Source organism: Sorex araneus, chromosome 5 (assembly GCF_027595985.1).
Source record: "Sorex araneus isolate mSorAra2 chromosome 5, mSorAra2.pri, whole genome shotgun sequence".
NCBI lineage: Eukaryota > Metazoa > Chordata > Mammalia > Eulipotyphla > Soricidae > Sorex > Sorex araneus.
The window spans coordinates 179,431,569-179,454,139 of NC_073306.1; the positions used below are offsets into that span (position 1 = coordinate 179,431,569).

The 22,571-nt window shown below is 42.3% G+C and overlaps 1 protein-coding gene across 7 annotated transcripts in view; it reads right to left on the minus strand.

Annotated features, from left to right (window-relative positions):
* Positions 1-22,571, minus strand: part of FRYL (FRY like transcription coactivator) — a 257,153-nt gene that overhangs the window by 158,951 nt on the left and 75,631 nt on the right. For 3 of the 7 annotated variants that reach the window (XM_055138109.1, XM_055138108.1, XM_055138110.1), the window contains exon 1: positions 7,314-7,932. The exons of 2 other annotated variants lie outside the window; for them this stretch is intronic. In XM_055138109.1, the coding sequence (XP_054994084.1) occupies positions 7,314-7,386 (73 nt within the window). In that variant the 5' untranslated portion in view covers positions 7,387-7,932. Of the gene's footprint in view, positions 1-7,313; positions 7,933-22,571 lie in introns of those variants that run through there. 2 more of the 7 variants (XM_055138107.1, XM_004607991.2) reach the window with 1 other exon arrangement.

The following is a 22,571-nucleotide window of genomic DNA, read 5'->3' on the forward strand; positions in this document are numbered from 1 at the left end:
TTGTGGCCCTAACCAGGGGTTACAGTGCTTTCTGAGGTGCACGCACGCGCGCGCGCGCGCGCACACACACACACACACACACACACACACACACACCGCAATGTACCCAGGACTCCCTGGCAGCACCAGTGACTGCAGCCAGCAGAGCTGTCATACTCAAACTACACAGCTGCAGGGATGACGCCTGGACACATGGGCCCCAACTTGCCCAGGCAGAGGCCCTGCGCTCAAATTTCTACAGGCTCCTGTCATCAAATTTCAAAGCTCAGGATTTATCAATGACAAAGTTTTAAAAGTTTTAAAGTTTTAAAAGTTTTAAAACAAATCATGAAATAAAATAGAGTAAATTAAATCACTGGGTCTACTTCTCGCCACACATGATGCTTAGTCTTGCAGCCAAAATGTCTCCTTTGAGGTAAAAAGCAGCTTAAGGAGTCCGAATCTTTTTTGACACAGACGGAAGGCAGTGATACAGCAGGAGCGGAGGTGTGCAGCGCCAGGTCTCCTTAAATCCCTGCCCGTGGAACAGGGAGCCAATCAGAACTGACAATGGGATGGGTGGGGCTGGGATTTGGCAACAAATAAAAGGAAGTCAACCATTCCTCCCCTCCCTCTCTCCTCCTCCCTCTCTCGCCCCATCCCATCTCCAAATCTCTTGGTGTGGTGTCTCCTCTCTCCTCCAGCACACCCAGACAGGAGGCCCAGGACAGGCAAGCGACTCAGGGGCAGGTAGAGAGGCAGGGCTCGGATGCCCAGGAAAGCTCGGGCTCAGGCAGGGCTCGAATGTCCAGGTAGTGACAAGGGACTGAGCACAGGAGTCTCACCCACGTGCCCGTCCCAAGGCCAGAGACAAAGAAAGCACATGCATGTTAGAGAGAGGGGAGCAGGGACCACACAGGGAAGTCATTCACGGGACAGGGCGACATGGGACAGGACCAGTGACTTCATTCACGGGAGGCGAGCAGACTGCGTGGGACAGGACAGGGAAGTCATTCACGGACGTCTGGGGAGGAACAGGAACGCTTCTACCTTTATATGTACAATAAACTCTAACTTTTCATCTACCAAGTTTCATACGCGAGTCTTTCATACAATTCTCAAGAACTCACAGTGCAGCAAAATCCACGTTCACACTAACAGAAGGAGCGTGTTGTCTGAATTCAATCCTTTCTGGAGCTAGAACCCCAGCCACTGCGCCCCTCCGTGAGCCGGTTCCTGGTCTCAGCTACACATCCTGAAGCAACAGAGCTCTCTGGGTGGAAGGGGCTGCTGCCAACAAGCAATAGGTAATTCTTTCCAACTATGACCAACACTAGCTCTGAATGGCTACACCCTGAGGCCAGTGCCCATGAAAACATACATAATCCTGCCAAATTCATTTCATGGAAACCTGGATCAATCTCGTCCACCTCCATACTAATCTAGGACCTCCTGCTTCCACTCAAATATTTCCCATATCCAGATTAAACACACACTCACACACACACACACGTCAAAGCATTTAGAAAAATGCCTACCCATTGGGGCAGGTACTATTTACACGGGTGCTAAATAAAGCATTAACATTTCTTCATTGACTCAACCTTCCTCTCACATCTGGTCTACCCCGACAGCAACCTGACTCATCCCCAAGCATACACTAGTTTTTTCTCTTCATGTGCTGCTTCTAGCTCGGGCAAAATGGAAAATTAATGAGATTGTTCCAACCCCTGTTACAAAGCCTGTCAATGGTTCCCCATCTGGTAAGAAACCCCACACCAACCTTCGCAGCGCCTTCCTGTCAAGGCCCCAGCCCAACCTACTCTCTCTATTCCATGAAGCTGAGCACATGTCTATGGCCTCAGGCATACCTGCTTGGCATATCTGCCCTCTTGCCCAAAGTGCTAGCTAGTTCTTCCTTTACATCTGGCTGAAATTATCACGAGACTCAGGGGAGCTTTTAAGTTGAAACATGAAGGATCTGTTAGATGGAAGTTTGGTTCTATCGGGTCAAGAAGCTAGCTCAAGGACTAATGCAGGGTTCATACCCGAGGGCTACCTGTCTGTATGCCAGTCTGTGGATGAGCAGTTAGAACCTAGGTGGCAATCCAGTGGTTTCCAACCTTCCTAGGCCTGCGGACAGGAGACAGCTTGGGGAAGAAAGCTGAAGCACACTAAATCCGTGTGCATGTTCTGCATGTTCTCCATATGTTTGGTCCGGTATGGCATGACCCCAAAAAGAAACAAGCTGGGAGTGACCTCCTGAGCACCACCATGTGAGGCACCAAAGGGAGAATTGAAAGAATCTGCGTATATTCAGAAGGAATTGGGGTTTTCTTGGTGAATGTTCACTTATCTACCTCCAAGTTACTATAAAAACAAAACCTAACAGACAAATGTGGCATATGTACAATACACTCTATTCATCCATGACAGTAGTGATACCTATTACTAATGGGTGAGCCTCAGCTACATAATAAGTGAAAGAAGACTGTCACCAAAAAATAATACATAGGGCTCTATTTATATGAAATGACCAAAACTGGCAAATCTGTTATGACCAAAAAATCAGTTTAACAGATACGAGGCTACATTTTGGAGTGCTGAATAAATTTACATTTAGTGGTAATAATTACACATCTCTGAACCTATGAAAATGACTGCACTGTACCCTTTTTATAGCATGTGAATTATATTATAATAAAGTGGTTTCAGAATATAGCAATGATAGCTTTTCTCAGGTTTTTGTAACTGTCTGACATCTTATCCATATATATATATATGCATTTGTAACCATATACATGCTCACATGCACTTACCATCACAAGAGCCCCATGTATTTTTAATAAATGGTAAGCCTTTTATCATGTTTTTCCTGAAATTTAGAAGAAAGGGAGCTGTGCTGGGTGGGGGAGGGAGGGGGGGAGGCTGGCCCTGGCTGACTTATTTGTTTTTTAAATTATTATTATTGAGACCATGTGGCAGAACTAAGAACTGAACCCAAGGTACCACTTAAGGCATATCCCTAGCCTCCTAATTATATTTTGTAGAAAACAGCATTTCCAGGAAAACATCTGAGCACTAAAAACAATTTATGAACTTTCTTTATTAGGCAAAATCCAAAACAAATTTCATTCAAGATAATATATCTTATTCACATCTTAATTGGTAAAACTGAGGGTAACATAAGCCAGTTTATCTCTTCTATGTCAGTGATAAGAACTGGAGTTTTTGAAACACTCGCTACCCTATGATAATGCATGTGAAATAATGCCTATAAACTAATATGTCTCTAAGAAGGTTTTAGATGGATAGAAATGCATCTGTGACCTTAATTAACATTGCAGTCATAACTGGAAGGAACTCAGTATTGAATTATGCCTTGTCTTACCAATTTTAGGAAACTAAGCCAATCTTTCTCAATGATAACATCGTCACTACACAGCTGGTTTAACAGAATGTTCCTGATTCTGTTTTTTTTTAAAGAAGTAATGCCTAAAATCATTGGCACACGAACAAACTCCTGAATTTAGGCCATATGACTGTCACTTTATTGTTGTTGCTGAAAAATAAGCTTAGCTATAATCAAACGTTAGCAGCATTGCATCCACCTTCTGCCAGCTAAGCAGACCTTGGGACGAGACGGCCTCAAGTGAGTAATAGAAAAGGGAGCATTGCACATCACTGCAGATCATGGCAGCCATGGCTTATAACCCTAAAGCATTATTGCAACTTTCCCTTTGTAATGACAATTTTCATCAACACCGCTATTCGTTATTACCAACGGCAAAGATCAGAGTTTTATTTTCCTCTTGTCCTTTGGAAAGGTAGGGGCTACATCTGAAATATTTAATAGAAACACTATTTTCCGTTTCTTAACAAGGTGATTCACAGATCAGACTTTTTTCCATTCTTCCCTAGAAATTCACTGAGTAGGATTTAGAGAAAAATTAATCACAGAGGTATCACTTTATGAATTTCTGCTTCAGGAAATGTTCCCTGAGAGAAAATAATAACTGCATAAAATAGGGGACCATATTTATCCTCCAACTTTCTTTCTGACAAAAATGACTGCCCCTGAAGTTGTATCTCAGTCAACTGCATGTTTGCAGAACTAAGGATTAAGCACAAAGAGGGGGAAAAAAAAAAAGTCATCTGTGTCCTCCAGCAGCTTATACTCAATTGGCAGAGAAAATTGGGGAGGGACAGGAGGATGATAAATGGGTGCTGAAAGCCAAGAACAGAACAAGTAAATATGTATGGACCCCGCTCATACAAGGAGCATGGGTCTTCTAAAGAGGCAAAAGAATTCATCATGACCCAGACAAAAAACAGATTAAGAGAGAGACCAGAGACAAGGGTGCAATCCAGGCAGAGAGAGCCGCAAAGGCAGAGCATGGGCTAGGAACCAGGTGAGTCCCACCTAGAAAGGTCACGACAAACTGAGCAGAGACTCGGGATGCAAGGCTACCGCCCCCTGCCCTGCCCAGGAAGTGTCCTGAAGGAGGGAGAGACCTGCAGATGGAGACTATAGAACATGGAGAAGATACAAACAGGACAAAGAGCAAAGTGGAAATAATCCAAGTGATCACGAAGAAAGTGGTCTGGATGAAAGCGATCCAAGGGCAGGAGGGAAGAGGGAACTCTCAAAGGGCAGAATGGTAAGTCCTGGGAAGTAACAAAAAAGGGAAGATGGGTGAGAGGCGAGCTGGCTCACATCTGGGTCTCCATCACAATCAGTCAGATTTGGGGGGGGGGGGGCAGTGCTACCTACCACCAGAGGGGAACATTCTAGCATCCAAGGCTAAATTCAAGCACACAGTGATAGCTGTAATGTTTATGGAAGGGAGATGGGGTGGTGAGGAATGGGTTGCAGATGTGGCACTGGAATATAGAAAGGTATCAAGCCAAACTTCTGAAGTGCTATAGAATTGTAAATCAATGATAAAGCAATAAAAATAATAATATACAACTCAACTTTCTTCTCTGCCCCCCTGTGGTTATGGTAAAATTCTCCCATCTCTATACTCCCTGTTCTTTTTTGTGTGTAAAAGGGAACGTTTGGTTAAGTCTCCCCAAAACATCTCTCACTTGACTTCCTTTCTGTTCAATCTGCCGGTGTCTTTCTCAACTCTTTCTAACTTATTAGCATGTGTTTGCAACAAGGCTGTATAAGCTGTGTAAGTGTTGGGTGACTCACGTTTGGAGGATTATGTAAATATCCCTAGGAAAAGAGTTGACTGCTGTCCTTCTAAGGTTTAAAAATACATGTATTGAGGCCAGATAGTATAGTAGGTAAGGCACAGGCTTTGCACGTGGCTGACCTGGGTTTGATCCCCAGCACCCCATATGGCCCTTATGCCCTGCCAGGAATGATCCCTAAGCACAGAGCCTGAAATAAGCCCTGAGTACATCCAGCTGTTGCCACAAAAAACAAAAATAAAATACATATATTTCCCCCCTCCCTCTTTCTCTGTCACTTTTGCATGCACTCACTCTCATAAGTAGGACTAAACCAATATTTTTTTTTTTAATCCACAACAAGGTGCTGATGAAAAATATGCATACTATCCAACTTTGCAGCCTTAGACACACTCCTGGGCTCCTCTTGAACATAAAAAAGAAAAAAAAAAAACACCTTCAGAATCTACAGGATCTGAGTGCCCAAGGCAAATGGGAGCCCAGAAACAGCCATCAGATTCCTGACATCTAACAACAAAGGTTTGTCAACATCTGTGTTGGGGTCAGTTGTGGACTCAAGGAATATGATTACAGAAGATCTGACTGTGGTTGATAATAGGGCTAGGGCAATGACATGTAGAAATGGTAAAATGCTCACCAAACTCACCATATAATTCACAAGTATCTAAGCCAAATAAGTTTTCACAGTGACAAACTACAGTGACAAACTAGTACATGGACCCTCTCTAACAACCCATTCATTATAATTTCCTGCTTACTATAAAATTGTCTTACAGTTTTGTTTAAAAAGTCCTTGGTAAGAATTCGTGGGAGGAGAATGGAGAGCTGAGAATGACGGATATATTTAAACCACAGTTCATTTTAGAAAAAAAAAAAAGCTACTATGTAACACTTTTAAGCAGTATTTAAACAAGTCACTAATTATAATTCTCCCAATATCTTATTTATGTATACTCACTTCAAAACTTTCCTAGAACTGAGATAATTTTCTACCATCTGGCATAACAATCTCTCCATATGGAGGAATTACTTGCAGATCAGAAATAAAAGAAATATAGAGATTGAAAATGCAATATTTTGGGAATAACACAAATCTCCTCAAACTATATTCTAAAAAGCTCTATCTTAAAATGTTTTCCCCATCTCAACATCTTTTATATTATTTGCTCACAAAACAGAGTGATATTAATAAATACAAATATAAGGAGCAACTGGGAAAAAGATTAATTCAGTCATTCATATTTTATTCATTAGTTCACTCTGATATAGACAGCACAGTTGCAAGTAAGAACAACTGGGTTCTAATCCTAGTTTTTTGCCACTGTATGACCTTGGAAAAGTCATACTTTTTTTTTTACACTTCAATTTTCTCTGGGCAAAACAGACATGAAAAGAGAAACTTTGCTGGCTAACTCCATTATTTAGTATTACTATTAGTATAATTTTTGTCAAAACAAAGCAAAATAAATACAAATGATAGCAATATATAATTAAGTATTTGTAGATCTTCAGGGGAACGTGCCATGGAATAACTGGAAATCCTGAGCCAAATTATTATTTCTGCCAAAGTCACAAATTAGAAAGGGAATTAAAATAGTAGCTCAATGACATCTGTCCCATTAACTTAATCAAACTCTGAAGCAGAAGCACATCATCTGAGTGTTCTGCATAAGGAAATTCACTACAAGTGAAAATCACTGATGGCAACTTCAATGACAGGAACAGGGGAAATTTACGATCGCCAGATTGAAACACTGGGTGCCTCAGAATAGCTGGTGCTGCTCCACCAAACGGTCTGTGCTCCGAGAACTATGGAATAGTACTGGAATCTGATAACCCTGCAGAGATCTTTTCTCCTGTTTTGGACCCACTGAGAAACTTTGCCAAAATGACAGAGATGAAGAGGAAAGCCCAAGGCTGGTCCTTCTCTGGCCCAAGCACACTGGAGGGCTGATGCCATCACGGTTCCTCTGTGCCTGCCCCTCTCCCCCGATCGTCCCGCGCAAGCCAAGGCTCTTCTGTGGTCACTCCCAGCCGCCTGGACTCTAAACAGCCCAGCTCCAGGGAGCCTGCAGGGACCCGCCGGGAGAAAACCTCCACATTCCTCCCGCGCAGGCGGCGAATATACTCACAGCTGCTGCTCCAGGACTTTAACAAGGACTTGATGCTAATTTCGAAAAACACGGAATCCTGTAGGCTCAACATTGTGTCCCGGGCGGCTGCAGGGGCGGCGGCGGCGGGCGTGCGGACCTCGCGCTCTCCCAGCCGCTGTCCCTTCCCGGCAGCGGAGTTTTGGCCCACAGCGCCTTGGCTTCATTACCATGCAGTCTCGCGGTGACGCACAACTATAGTGGCAAGGCTGCTGAATGCAGATGAGCCAGCCAGCGGAGTCCAGGCTGCCACGTTTCGGCTAAGTGCCCTGAAGGACGGCCTCACCTTTCTTTAGGGAGACAGTCCACGTGGCCGCAATTAGCCGCTGGGCTCAGGCTCCCGTTAGCAGTTTGGACCGAGCCGCGGCTCCAGCTGCAGGCGGTGCAGCCGCTCCCCGCGCCGGGAGGCAAAACGGGGCAGGGGGAGGCTCTGCCCTTGGCTGCCAACTTTGCTCACCAGCAAAGGGTCTCGGGCAAGAAAACCTGGCTCAGCGTCTAGATCTCTTCCCCTCTGGCTAACAACACCAAACACAATGACCCGAGGTGGAGGGGGCTTGTCCACGCTCGCGTCACGGGTTTTCTCCAGGTGATTTTGATCCTCGGCTCCCTCCAAGTCCCAGACAGGGCTCGGGCGTTTCTCTCAGCATGCTTGGGAAGATGCAGAGTCACCCCGCTTTTACGTCACCCAGCCGAGAGAACCTGGGCTGGAGGGATGTGATGCTAACGGAGGAACAGCCTCTCCAGCGGGCTCGGCGCAGGACAAAGTTTCCTCTGCTCATGCAACTTGCTCAAAAAATAATTCTCTTGGATAAACGGTCCTTCGAAAGTATAGGGCCTTCCAGTCTTACCACGGCACCTACTTCCTCTGAAAAAATCCCACTAACCGCCCAGCAATGGCAAGGAATCCTCTAGTCAGATAAAAGGCACAACTTTTAAACTTCTTAAAAATTGGATAATCCTACAGCATGATTTTAAAACTGAAGAGTAACACTTTTGAAAGCTGAACTGCTTTTTTCAAAACAGTTGAAAATTTTGATCACAATCAGACACAACAAATAATCTATCAGCGTATGAAGACAAGTCTCGACCTTATAATCTGCTGAGACATTATTTTCTGGTTTTGGGGTCCTTTTTCGGTTTTTAGTTTGGTCCTTGGGCCACAGGCTGTGCTCCTGGCTCTATGCTCAAGGATCACTCCTGCAGGATCAGGGAGTCATGTGGGGTGCCGGAGATTAAACCTGGGTTCACCATGCAAGGCAAGTACCCTACAAACTGCACTATCTCTCAGGCCTCTGCTGAGACACTGATAGTCAATGCAGGATGTAGCAAACCGTTTGTTCCATCTATACTACTGATTCCTTGCCTCTGTTTCTGTGCCACACCCAGTGGTGCTCATGAATCACTCCTGGTAGTGCTTGAAGGAATGTACGTGGTGCTGGGAACTAAACCAGGACCAGCCCTAAACAAGGCAAGAACCCTGCCCAGTGTACCATCTCTCCGGATGCTTTTTTTTTTAATTTTTTTTGTTTCATTTATTTTTTGGATTACTGATCTCTTTAAACACCACAATAAATAAATTCAGTCATCAAATAGCATCTGAAGAAAACTACTGCTAAAGGAACATTCTATGCACAATTAATCCTGCACTTAGGGGTAAAAAAGATAATCACGTTCATTGAAACACATTACACATTCAATAATAACAATAATACTGCTGAGACATCATGGGGCCATTCCCAATCCTAAACAGTCCCAAGACCTAACTTGAAGCAGCACTGCAAAAGGAAACCACACCAAACTCCCAAGTACCACAGTTAGGGTGTACCTTAACCTGGCACAGAGAGTGCCAGAATAGTTAGGAGGCATTGCAGGCGGGGGGGGGGGGGGGGGGGGGAGGCACGAGGGATGGCTCAAAAGCAAAGGCCTAAGTAGCCAGCCGGTGGCCAGTGGGGCTTCAAGTCTGAGCCTCAGCACTGCCCCCACCACCACCCAGGCCTGAGGGAAGTCCCAGTGGCTCAGCTCTGGGAATCCTCCCATGCACAACAGAGCGTGCAGCCCTAGGGAAGAGCAGAGACCTGGCACAGCGGGTGAGGTGTTTGCCTTGCATGCAGCTGTCACCGGTTCAATCCCTGTTTCCTCATGCGCTCCCCAGAGCACGGCCAGAACCTGAGTGCAGAGCCAGGAGTGACTCCTGAGAGTGGCTGGCTGTGACCCTCTATATCCCCCCCAAAATAGAGTGCAGCCTCCAGCGAGCCTGTGTGTGACAATCCGACTGCACTGTGCAGCAGGTGGCCAGCGTCGCAACCAAGTGTGCAAGCACAGAGACCAAGTGTGTGCAGCATCCACGGGAAGGTGAGGTGAGTTCAACATGCGTTTTTTCCTGGGCTATGGAGGGGGAGCAGGAGCCAAGCGGGCAGGGTGCTTGCCTTGCATGTGGCCAACCCGGGTTCGATCCCCAGCACACAATACAGTGTTCCCAACCCTGCTCGGAGTGATCCCTGAGCACAGAGCCAGGAGTAAGCCCTGAGCAAGGCCGGGTGCGGGCTAAAGACAGTTTTCCCTGGCCCATAGCAGCATAAATCCCTCAAGTTGTGGCATGAATAAAGAGCATTCTGCACTCAAAAATAAACACTACCCAACGACACCCCACTTTTTTAACATCAGCAATGGCTGGCAACAAAAGGCTGAGTGTCAGACAATCCAGTTCTGTTTTTCTTTTTAAAGCATTCCCCCAAATGATCTGATGACAGATGAGACACCTCTTCTCCTCTAATACCTGTGGAAAGAATCCAAGGAATATACTGATCTAGACCCAAAAATCCTGCACCATCACATGTCAGGACTCAGATCTGAGCTATGACAGCAAGCAGAGAGTTAGGAGGCAGGACTCAGACAGCCACCAGGCGCTCGTCCTACCCCTACTGGGTGAAGCCTACTAGGCTCACAAAATCTTGAGAGGAGACAGCCAGGTCAGCCAGCAGGAGCACAAGCCTAGTACAGACGAGGGTTTGTGCTCAGGGTTTGATCCTGAGCTCTGTCTCCTGTGATTCTGGTGGCCCCCAGGACCACTGGGACAGCTAACCTCAAACTAACAGCAGAATCTAAGGCTATTTGCTATAGTTCTTTAATAAAGCATAGCTGCTGGTAAAGATGTATAAATTAAATAAACAAACTTATTATTATAAACACTAACTTTAAATGGTTAAGCACTTATTTATACATAATAAGCAAAATTAACTGTCACAGAGAATGCCATATGGATGCCAGAGTAAGTATGATATCTCCCAGGAATACAAAGAATAAAATAAGCAGTGTCATTATTTCAACTTTCAATCACAAGTTTAATTAAGGTTAATGGAATAAGTATTTCCTTTCCAACACTTCCCTTACCTTAACCACTCGAATCATTAATGCATAAACTAGGAGAAATATACATGTACACAACAATCCTTTGACAAGATCAGGGCCAAGTTCCACTGTATTCTAGATGCTTTCTCAATCCTCGAGTTACAAGTCCTATTTTAAAGTTAAGCAAATAATACTCTTACCATTTTTCAAGTGTACTCTATCTGCAACCCATCAATCACAAAAGCAAACACAGAGCTAGCGCTTGCTACAAGCTTGCCAAAGACCAGCCAGAGTTTTCTATTTCATTCTCTCTATAAATTCAGAATTCTCTAAATTTATCACCCTATATAGTTTTTTTTTTTATCTCCTCACTACAAAAAAACACAAAAGGTCATTTTTTGGTGGCATATACCTGGCAAAGAAAAATATATGTTGGGTAATTTTCTGCAACTATAATCATCGCATTTTAGATTATAACACTGAGGGGCAAAACCGCTCCTAAAATGAGAGGATATAAGCTCAAGCTTTATATCTTGCATGTGCCAGATACTTAAAAAATTAGATACAAAGATTACTGGCAGTTCTGCTGTCCTGGGGAGTAAGTTTCCCTCTTTCTTCTAATCAACCTCCATTTAATTCTCTACCCTTTGCATTGATATTTTATGGTTTTATGAAGCTTGTTACTTATTTTCCATTTCAAAGTTGGAAGTAGATGGATGTCATTTCAATACACCAAAATTTCTAAGCAAATCTATAAAAATGTTGATCTCTAGATAGGAGATCTGTGTAAAATAGTACTTGACAAAAATACAAAAATGAATATTTATCAGGCTTAGACTTAATGGAATATAGATTCAGTTCAGGATTAACTGAAAATTCCAGACAACACATTTTATTAGGATTTAATGTTTTAGCTGTCCAAAAGTAAATAAAATTATTTAATTGTTAAGTCAGTCTTAAGAAAATAGCTTACATATTTATCATATTAACACTTTTATTAGTGCAGTAATTACTGAAATTATAATCTAAAAAAATTTGGCAAAGTTTTCTATAAAAATATCAACTTTGTCACTTCTAGAGTTCACACTGATTTAAGGCTCTTTTTATTTTATTTTCATTAAATCTTTTCTTTTTCTTCCTTCCTTCCTTCCTTCCTTCCTTCCTTCCTTCCTTCCTTCCTTCCTTCCTTCCTTCCTTCCTTCCTTTCCTTCCTTTCCTTCCTTCCTCCCTCCCTCCCTTCCTCGCCGTGAGGTACTGTTACGTACTTAGAAACTTTTGTGTTTGTGTTTCAGTCATACAATGATTGGTTACCCATCCTCAGACTGATCTTTGAAAGATCATTGAATAAAATAAACCATTAATAGTAATCATCTGTAATTACATCAGTGTTAACACATATTATCCTTAGTATACTTACTTCTACTTCTTGTGGCATTTCCCAAAGTTTCAACCATACTAACTCCTTGGAGGAATGGCTGATTTTAGAACTAGAGCATGGAAGCCACAAGATAAAATGCCTGGTGCCGAAAGCAGAAAAATCCACTCAAAGCCAAACAGCAAAAGGACAGGAGAGCCAGCTGAAAAGTTGTTAATGGCTAAAATAGCAGCAATCTGAGGCTCATTTTTATAATATAGCCCAAAATAAAGACCAAATAGTTATCAGTCCTTTGAGATATAAATGAATAAATAAAGACGAGGCCAATCTGACGTTGCATAGAAAATGATTAACCTAGCAGGCCTGGCCACCACCCTTTGAAAGACCCAGAGTCAAGACACAGTACCTAAGAACTAAGATCTGAAAATGGCTCTCCATTCACAGAAATGGCAGGAGTTACCACTGTAACTATGCTTAGGTACAATCTACCCGAAGCTCCATGTTTACTTTCCTCCAGGGAGTCTAATATTTGGATATGAACTAGGGCAGCCCTATCTAATTAGCCCCAATCAAAATCCTCAGCCAGGAGTGGACAATTAGCTACCCTGGTCAAGAGCATTTCACTCAGAGTTAAAGGTCACTGCAGGGCAATCATCTGCCTTCTCCAGGGTGTCACTGGGAAACATTCTGGAAGCTTCCATAGAGTTTCCCCTAGACTTCACCCTCTATATCTTGTCACTGATTCTGCTTAGTAACCTTTCTCTGCAATAAATCATAACCATGAGTCCGACTACACACTGTTATCCTATCTCTTTCTAAAAGATAATTAAAAGCAGTATGGTGGCAGGCACCCCAGACACACATTCTGAAGAATTCCAAATAATCTGTATAGATACTTCACCTTTAAGAATGAGCATTACTCCTTAGCCCTTGAAAGTGTGTAGTACACATACGCAATGTGTTGGTCCAAAAGGCTTAGTAAATAAGGCAAGGAGGAAAAGACTTATTTTATGGTGAAAAACGTGAAAAACACTTGCTAAGCCAGTAGGCCAAGACTTATATCCATGAAAAATCATGAGCACTCATTCTTGATGTGATAAAAATGGCACACTGCCTCTGTTTTCTTTCTGCAAAACTTTATCCCAGTAGATCCATGAAGAAATGCCAGTTAAATTAAAACTGAACAGTATAGAATACTCCATGTGTCCCTCAACATTTTCAAGCTCATGAAAAAACAAGAAAGAGCCAGGGACAAGCACATACTTTTCATGTAGGAGACCTACATTGTATTGCAGGCACCAAGCACAAAATACTATATAAGTTTTACATATACATATATATACACATGTACATATATATACAAATACAAACCTATCTATGCATGCATACACACATACATATATATATATATATAACAAGGAAACAATAAGTAATATCTGAGAAACAATTCTAGTTGAAAACTCGAGAATATTCTACAGATACTCCAGAGGTTCATGCTTTAGTAGGATGCCTCAAACCTTCCTTTATCTAGCTTCAAATTCTCCAAAATAAGTCTCAAAGTTTTAAGTTACTTGCAAGTAACTCCTCTACAAAAAAACATTCTTTAAAATAAAGTAACAAAATCCAGCACTCAACAATGTCACATTTAATAATATCTAGCATGCAATCAGAATTATTGGATGCAGCAGAAATAGGAAAATGTGACCTACAAATTAACAGAAGAGACCTAAAAATGACAGTGATGATGGAATTAGCATATGGGCACTACAGAGCTATTATAAATAGACTCAAGAATGTAAGGGAAAAAATGGCACACTGAGGACAAAATAGAAGGTACATATTTAATAGGACTCAAACAGGTGCACTCCATTCTGGGAGTCACCCACCTCTCAAACTGAAATGTGGGATTCCTTTCTTTTACTTTATGGGTACCCCTGGATTCTCTCCCCTTTGGAAAAATCCACATTCTTTCTTGAACCCTCACCCTCTCTCTCTCCTGTTTCTCTCTCTCTCTCCCTCTTCTCTCTCCCCACCCCCCAGTAAAACTATTTTACTTTGCATAAAACATAAGTGCTGGAAAGAGAGTACAGCAGGTAAGGACAGAGTTCGACCTCTGGTACATCTAGGAGTGACCCCTGAACACGGAGCTAGGAGTAAGCCCCAAGCATCACTGGTGTGGTCACCCCCCAAACCGAAGTAGTAACAACAATAATAACATAAATAAGAACGAAATCTCAAACAGAACTTCTGAACCTAAACCAATATAGAAACCAATCAGTTCTTCGGGTGGGACCACGACTAGATTCTACAGAAGAAAAGCCTGGTGAACAGAGAGAAACCGAAATAGCAACTCCCCCAAGTGACGATCAGATACAAAACAATAAAAGTAAATCCACAGAACTTCAGTGACCTTCGGAGCACCAAAAGTCAAGGAAAGAGATTTACTAGAATCTCAGAGGAGTGAAAAGGAAATACTGTCCGAAAAAATGATCAAAATATTTCTACAAATGATAAAACTAAACTGTGAACTCAAGTCCAAAAAGCTCATCAAACATGAAGCAAGAACATCCATACCAAAAAATACTTGCCAGGGCACACCCTATTCAGACTGTTAAAAATCAATGACTAAAAGATCTTCTTAAAAGCAGTTGAAATATATATTACATACAAATAAAAATAATAAAAATGAACCCAGGTGTTTCATCCAAGATTACAAGGAGTTAGAAGGATATCATTAAAGAGCTTAAAGCATAAAACCGATACCCAATAACTTCCTATTATATAAAAATATCTTGCAAAGATATAAGTGAAAACTTTTATAAGACTTAAAAAAGTATTTGGTAACAACAGACATGCACTACAAACAACAACAAAAAACCACATTATTTAGGGAGAGACTCTGAAATAAATCTCTCAGAAGAGAGTAACATGAACTCGCCACAGAGATGCTGCCTCTGGACCTTGTGCCAGACTGTCTCAGCCGGGGCAATCTGGTGGGGTTGGGGCGGGGGCGGCAGGTGAATTCATCCCACCCGCCCCAACAGAGCCCCAGCAGCCAAAAACCACCAGAACTCAATTGCCACGATATTCATGAACGACTTCCACAGGCTTGAATGATCCTCATCCACGAGTGAATCTGCTGAAAAACCCAGGTATGCAGGACTTGCAACCGAAATCTCCAGGATCGCAGGGAGTCAGGAATGGGCGACCTCCCCCAGTCTCCCTGTGCTTCCAGGAGCCTGGCAGTCATGACCAGGAGCTGCCTCTGGTGCCATATAAGCTCTTTAACGGCCATGATCCAGAGATGCACAAATAAATCTCTCAGAAGAGAGCAAAACGAGAGAAACATGCTGCAGAGATGCCTCCAGACCCCAAAGTCACATCCAGTTAAAAAGAAAATTAAATTAACTTCAGCTGTATCACCATATTTAAATTTTTTTAGAATTCCTGAAGTGTATGGCCATGCGATATCTCATACTCTATACCACTGATGTACCAAGACAAGGGCTAATGTTTCCAGGGTGAAATACAACAATCTTCACATACTTTCCTCTAAGGAAACAGAAAAACCTTTTTTGGACAATTTTTAGCGGATTATTCAAAACAAGCAATATAACATAAATTACTTAGGTCCTGCTTTGGGGGCAGGCTTTGAGGGTCAGGGTGGAAACATTCAAAATAAGGTGGTGGGAAGTTGTAATGGTGGTGGGAATGGTGTTGGGATATTAAATGTAATAAATTACTCTGAACAACTTTATAAAAACTAAATTTAAAAAAATTATACAAGTTAGAATATATTTATAGATGACAGGATTGAAAAATAATCTAAAATATTCCAATGGGTAGTCAGTGGGTAATGTTAAACTGGACAAGGAATGGCCAGGCATAGATCTCAGGGAACAGAGTCTTGGCATTATGTATAAATGTAAACAATAAAAAGTACATTCAGGAATAGAAGACACAGTAACAGGGAAGTAGGTGAATAACCAGCCCCACCTCCTCAATGTTTGTCCTTCTCTGCTCACAGTCCAGGGGAAGGGAAGGAGAAATGATTTTGTTTCTCTACAAGGATCCACTAACCATCACAATAACCAGAACTTAGTAGATTGAGCTGAACTGAGGAAAAACAAAAACGACAATAACTCAAATACAGTGTCTGAGAGCAGACTAAGTAAATCAGTGCATTGAAGAGGGCATCTGATCCTTGCTGAACTAGAATTCTATCTAGGCATCAGGATAAAGCTTTCACAGTTTTGGTTAATGTCCAAATCCAGTGCTCGCTATTTAAGTGCAAATCAAGGTTCTGAACAAATAGCCACAGCAATAAAAAGGTCTTCTGATAAAGATAAGTTTCATATGAATGTCACAGATTGGAGCAGTGCATCAAAATACACTCAAAATGAGTACAGCAGTTATTTCAACTGAGCTCTGTAATTTGGGAAGTGGTTACCTCTTCGACAATTATATTACTTAGGAATGCCATAAGATACAATTACTGCTACCTTCCTGTCACAGGGTACTTATTAATAGACCAACTTATTTCTGGTGTTTGGTTTAAGTTCTTTTCAAATATTTCATACATAACACATACAAAAATATTGTGTTCTCTGCTTTAAACCATCTAGACCCTGTAATCAAACTTTCTTCTTAGCCCTCACACTAACCATACCAATTTACTATCATTTGGCACCGTGTTAAGAAATCGATTTTGAATTTCAGAAATCTGCAGCTTCTGAGTGAATTTCTCATTGTTTTTTCAATAGGGGCCGCCCTGACAGTGTTCGGGGGTTGGCATGTGGCACCACAGAGAGTTTAGGGCCTCCTGCATGCACAGGCTTATGCTCTACCACCCAAGCTATCTCTCTAGTCATTGAAATTCATTCTGAGATTCCAAGAACTCTTGATATCAAAAATTACTTTTAGCTTCCGAAAGCAATGTTTTTTGAAGATACTGAAATAAAATTCCAGAATAAAATGGTTTGTCTACTCAACAGACTACCAATTGTTGGGTATTTTAACAAGACACACTATATATTATAGTCCTTCCCACCATTTTCCATCCCTACCACCATCCCCGTCAAATATAATAAAAACTAGGATTGCTGGGGCTGGAGCAATAGCACAGCGGGTAGGGCGTCTGCCTTGCATGCGGCTGACCCAGGTTCGAATCCCAGCATCCCATATGGTCCCCTGCGCACCGCCAGAAATATTTCCTGAGTGCAGAGCCAGGAGTAACCCCTGTGCATCACCAGGTGTGACCCAAAAAGCAAAAAAAAAAAAAAAAAAAAAAAAACCTAGGATTGCTAGTGCTAAACCTTTCGGTGCCATATGTGTTCAACAACTGAACTGGGAAGATATGGGTATGGGTTCGAACTGGTGATTCCTACTGACAAATGGGTCAGGTTCTCCGAAGCATGAATATATGAGGGTGAATGTCTCAAGCATGGAATTAGGCACTACCTACTAACAGGCCAAAGCAGATAAGCCCCCGTCTCTTTCTGACACAACCAGGAATTACCCAGGAGCCAGGGAAGGCTCACCACAGAGCACCAGTAGCTGCCTTTCCGAAGCCAGCTTCTCTGTCAGTAGCAGAGTCCATTTTCAGTTAACTGGAAGTTTTCATTAGAATCACCTTTGATAACACTCAGCCTCAAAACAAAGGCGTGAGTCAGCAAGACTCTAAAATAAGAGGGTTGGAAGGGAAAAGTCTAAGCAAGGGAAGGAAAGAAAACGTCATTAAGCTGCAGAGGCGACCAAATGTAAAGACAAAAAAATGATTCTTAAGCAGAGTAGGTCAAGGAGAAAAGCCAAGGAGATTGGCAAGGGCCAGAGAGCACTCAATGGGCTAGGCTCTTGCTAAGCATGCTATGGCTCTTGCTAAGTGGCACTCTATGGTCCCCATGCGCCCCTGAGCACAATGACAGGAGTAGTCTCCAAACACCACCGGGTGCTAAAAGGAAAAAAGGAAAGGAGGCAGCAAACTCAAACACAGAGGAAGTTTATCATAATAGACAGTGCTAAAAGGACATGAAAAGTACCTACCCCTTTTTGTTTGCTTTTGTTTTGGGGTCACACCAGCTGTGCATGGACTCAGGGGACCACATGGCTGCCGGGGGTTGAACCCGGTCATCCAGGTGCAAGGCAGATGGCCTACCCCTGCACTATCCCTCTGGACCTATACCACCTTAATCTTAATACTCTTCAAAGTCCCACTCTAAACCTACTAATCAGAATCCTCTTTTAAACAAGACTTAATAGCTCATTTTTATTCTTTTTTTTTTTTCAGTATGGCTCTTCCCTTGGGTACTCCAGGGGGCCCCCAGGGGCTATGTGTTTGTATGTGACATTTTGACACATATAAATAGGCATCTATACCTATTTTAAAGAGAAAAATTCAGAAACATGAAACTATAAAGACAAATTTTCTGTGTTCTCAATAATGAACTTCAAGGTTTTTTAAAGTACTTTCATCAAGCAAACTAGAAATCTACTCTATAGCTTGTTTTGGGGTTTTTTTTTTCCCTCTAGAACAGTGGACAAACTCACTAGATAGTTTGTCTAATTTAAAACATCACCACCTGGTGGGACATATACACTGGTGAAGGGATGGGTGTCGGAAGAGTGTATGACTGAAACCCAGTCATGAACATCTTTGTAACTGTGTATCTCACAGTGATTTGATAAATAAAAATAAAAATGAAGCATCACCACAGAAAAATAGAAAAACCTACCAAAAGTGTCAGTACAGGCAAAATCTGGAAGTTGGGTAAGGCGACTATAACGTACTTCTCTAACATTTAAGCTCATTTGTATTACTGCTTATGTTGAACAGCTTAAGTGACGAAATTCATCATGGGATGTTCATTTTGAGGATGTAGAACTATAAAGATGATCACTCTTTCTGTGAAGAACTACCTACACTAGGTCACCTTTACAGCTGATTTAAACAAAAATTTTATGGTTAAAAATAGGCAAAGTATGTTGGGCTGGGGCAACATTCCAGCAGGTAAGGCACTTAGCTTGCATGCAGCCAAGCCAGCTTTGGTCCCCAGCACCACCAGAAGTCCACCAGGAGTGGTCCCTGAACACAGAGCCAGGAGTAAGCCCTGAGCACCGACAAGTATGCACCCCCCTCCACCTTGCACTCCCCCAAAAAAGACAAAATACGTGTTCTGGCTACATATGGGGCAGAATGGGGTGAGAGAAGGGTGGAAGGCAGCGGTTAGCCCAAAGAATATAGAATCCTACTATGGAAAAGTCCATAAAACAAACAAACAAAAAACTGGTAAGAATGATCATTTCAGAAGTCCTCAGGAGGACATACAAGAAATGTAATGTGCCAACAATTGTTATCTTTAACAAATAAACCATCTAGCCGGCCACAAACAGTCACAAAGTCATAGTTTTTTAAAAAATTGAAAAATGCTAACAAAATCCACAGACATACCCCCTTGACTTTTTTACTTTAGGGGGAGGGGAGCACTCCCAAACAATGCTCAGGAGACCTTGGGCCATTCCTAACGATACGACCAGGCTGGCGGTTCAGTGCTAGGGCCTGAGAATGCAGACCTGCTCTGGCCCAGAGTTGCCAGGGGACTTCCAGGGATACACCTGGCAGTTTGGGGACCCCATGGTGTCTGGTTTTGAATCTGGGTCCCTGAATATGCGGCCCTGACTACTGATCTATCTCTCTGGCCCAAATCCTTTGAATTTTAAAGACAACTGAAGCCCAAGTGAGTCAGCCATACAACTGGATTCCAAAACAAATTCACAAAGATTTATCACGCCACTCATAGGTGAAACACAACTCCAAGAGCTTTACAAGTAAATGTAATATAGACTTACACTGTAACATGTAAAATGGACTCTTCTTCAAAATATCCATTCCAATGGACGTTACCCAATGTCCTGGGTAAGATACCTACATGTAGGTCTGTGATCACTGTATCACTATCATCCCGTTGCTCATTGATTTGCTCAAGCAGGCACCAGTAATGTCTCCATTGTGAGACTTGTTGTTACTGTTTTTGGCATGTCAAATATGCCATGGGGAGCTTGCCAGGCTCTGCCCTGTGGGCGAGATACACTCGGTACCTTGCCAGGCTCTCCCAGAGGGGCAGAGGAATCAAACCTGGGTCGGCCGCGTGCAAGGCAAATGCCCCACCCGCTGTGTTCCAGGTCTGTGATGTCAGAAAATATTCTTTTCCACCTCATCTTCTGCTTGGGGCTCCGCCATCCCAGGTAAGGCTTTCCTCTTTGGCTGATGCTACTGCACTTAATCCAGAATGGGAGAGAGAACCCCTGCTTACCGCGTGAGTCCCAGCAACCTCCACGGCTGACCTGTGTCACACTAACGGCCCACATCATAAGTTGGAGCTGGCCTGACTGACCTTCTCGTCTGCCTGCTGTGCCATCATCCCAGGCGGGCAGAGAAGACAGAGAAATCTCCAGCTTAATCCCTCAGCATCTTCCAGGAGGATTAACTATAAAGACACACCCCCAGAACAGCAAGGACACTAGAAAACCAATGGGGAAAATACACAGCAACCCACCAAGTTTAATGAGCAGAAACAGTATTACCAAAAGACATAAGCAACACCAGTAAATCCTCAGACAAAGTCTTCAGTGACACTACGATGAGGATGTTCAGTGGGTTCAAAGAAACAACAGCACAGGTAGTCAGCAAAGCACAAGAGAGCATGAGAGTTGACATGAAAAAAACTATTACAGTCAGAAATGGTAGGTGATATTAAAAAAAAAAAAGTCAATAGAAGCTTTGATCAGCAGAATAACAGAGGCTGAGCAAAAGATCAAGGAGCTCCAAGATGAGAAGGAGAAAACTACTAGGAAACAACAAAAGGTGGAAAATAGTCTGAAAGAAATGAGCAGCATAGCACAGAACCAGGGGATGAGTTCAAGGAGAACAATGTAAGAATTGTCGGGGTCCCTGAAGAGCAGGAAGACAAACAGCTACAGAAACCAATGACAGGAACTTTCCAGAGTTGAGGATTATAGGCACCAAGATCCAAGAGGCCCAACGGGGTTCCAGTGAAAATAGAGCAAATTAGAAAAACTCCAAGACTAATGTTATACTCAATATGACAAAATCCAAAGACAGAGACAGAACACTGAATGCAGCAAGATCAAAAACAGAAACTTACAAAGGAAAGCATAAGACATACAGCAGGTCTATCAAGTTACAGAAGAATATGGAAAGATATAGTACAAAACTCAACAAAATGAATACCTCCCCAAGGACATTCTAGAGCCAGCTAGGTTAGTATTCAGATTTGAAGGAACCAAAGAGTTTTATGAACAGACAACAGCTTAGGAAATTCAATGCCTTGAAACCTGTTTTACAAGAAGTGCTAAAAGAGCTCCTTTAAAGGACAGGAGAAACTTAGCATCACTGAGTATTGAGTTTGGCACTCACTAACGGGGCCTATGGTTGTCATCTACTAGATTAAGAAAGGTTAAAAACATAGCAGCTATTCGTCACAAAATGACTTTTATTGATCTGATAATTCTATTTGCCACTCATTTAAGTTTTACTGGACCAAGTAACATGAAATAGATTTGTTATGTCTGCCAAGGAGGTAGGCTTGGGGTGCAGGGAGAATCCGGGGACACTGGTGGAAAGGAGGGGATATTGGTGGTGGGGTGGTGTTGGAACAGTGTCTACCTGGAACAACCATAATATAAACAACTTTGTAAATCATGGTGTCTCAATAAACATTCCTGAAAAAAAGAAAAAACCTCTATTCCAGTCTTTTAAAGTTTGTTGAAGGGATGGAAGTTATCCAATACCCATGATTCGTACTAGGATATAAGTCCTGGGAAACTTCAATTACAGTCTGTTTAGGAATCACTTAGCACATCAGACATGGACAAAGAGGACGCCAGTTATTAGCGTATATCTTTAGGAGAGTGCTTTGTATAAAGATTTGAAGCTCTGGGTTGTCTTGGTAGTAGATACAATGTAAAGAGACCATCACTTGGATATTTCATTATATCACCAGAGATGAGACAGCCTATGGCTTTAATAAGAAAATCAGATCTATCTGGAAGTGAGTTGGAATACAAAATGACTCCATTTAGCCAGGAGCCAGGAGTCTTAGCTGTGTCTTAGTTTTCTTGATTCTTTAAAAACTAAAGAGAAAAAAACTTAGAAAATGTGAAGCACACTATTTTAGATCCTTCCAGAGCTGTTGTTGCTGAAACTAGAAAACATTGTTAAAAGAACATTCTAAACATGGACTTAAGTCACGTTAATTTCATAGAAGATGAAAACTTGTATCATTAGGCAGCCTGAAGAATCTTCTGGTACTGTAAAGCAACAAATGCATCTACAAGGCCAGAGCATGGTCTATCAAAATGAAGAGGGCAAATGGTCACTGATCTTGCCTATTATATATCTTTCAGTAATGAACAAGATTTAAGTACTCTAACTAATGAGATGAATGAAGATTTTTCAATCTGGTTCTGAAGCTTTGGATTTGACTGCACATGATGAAGAA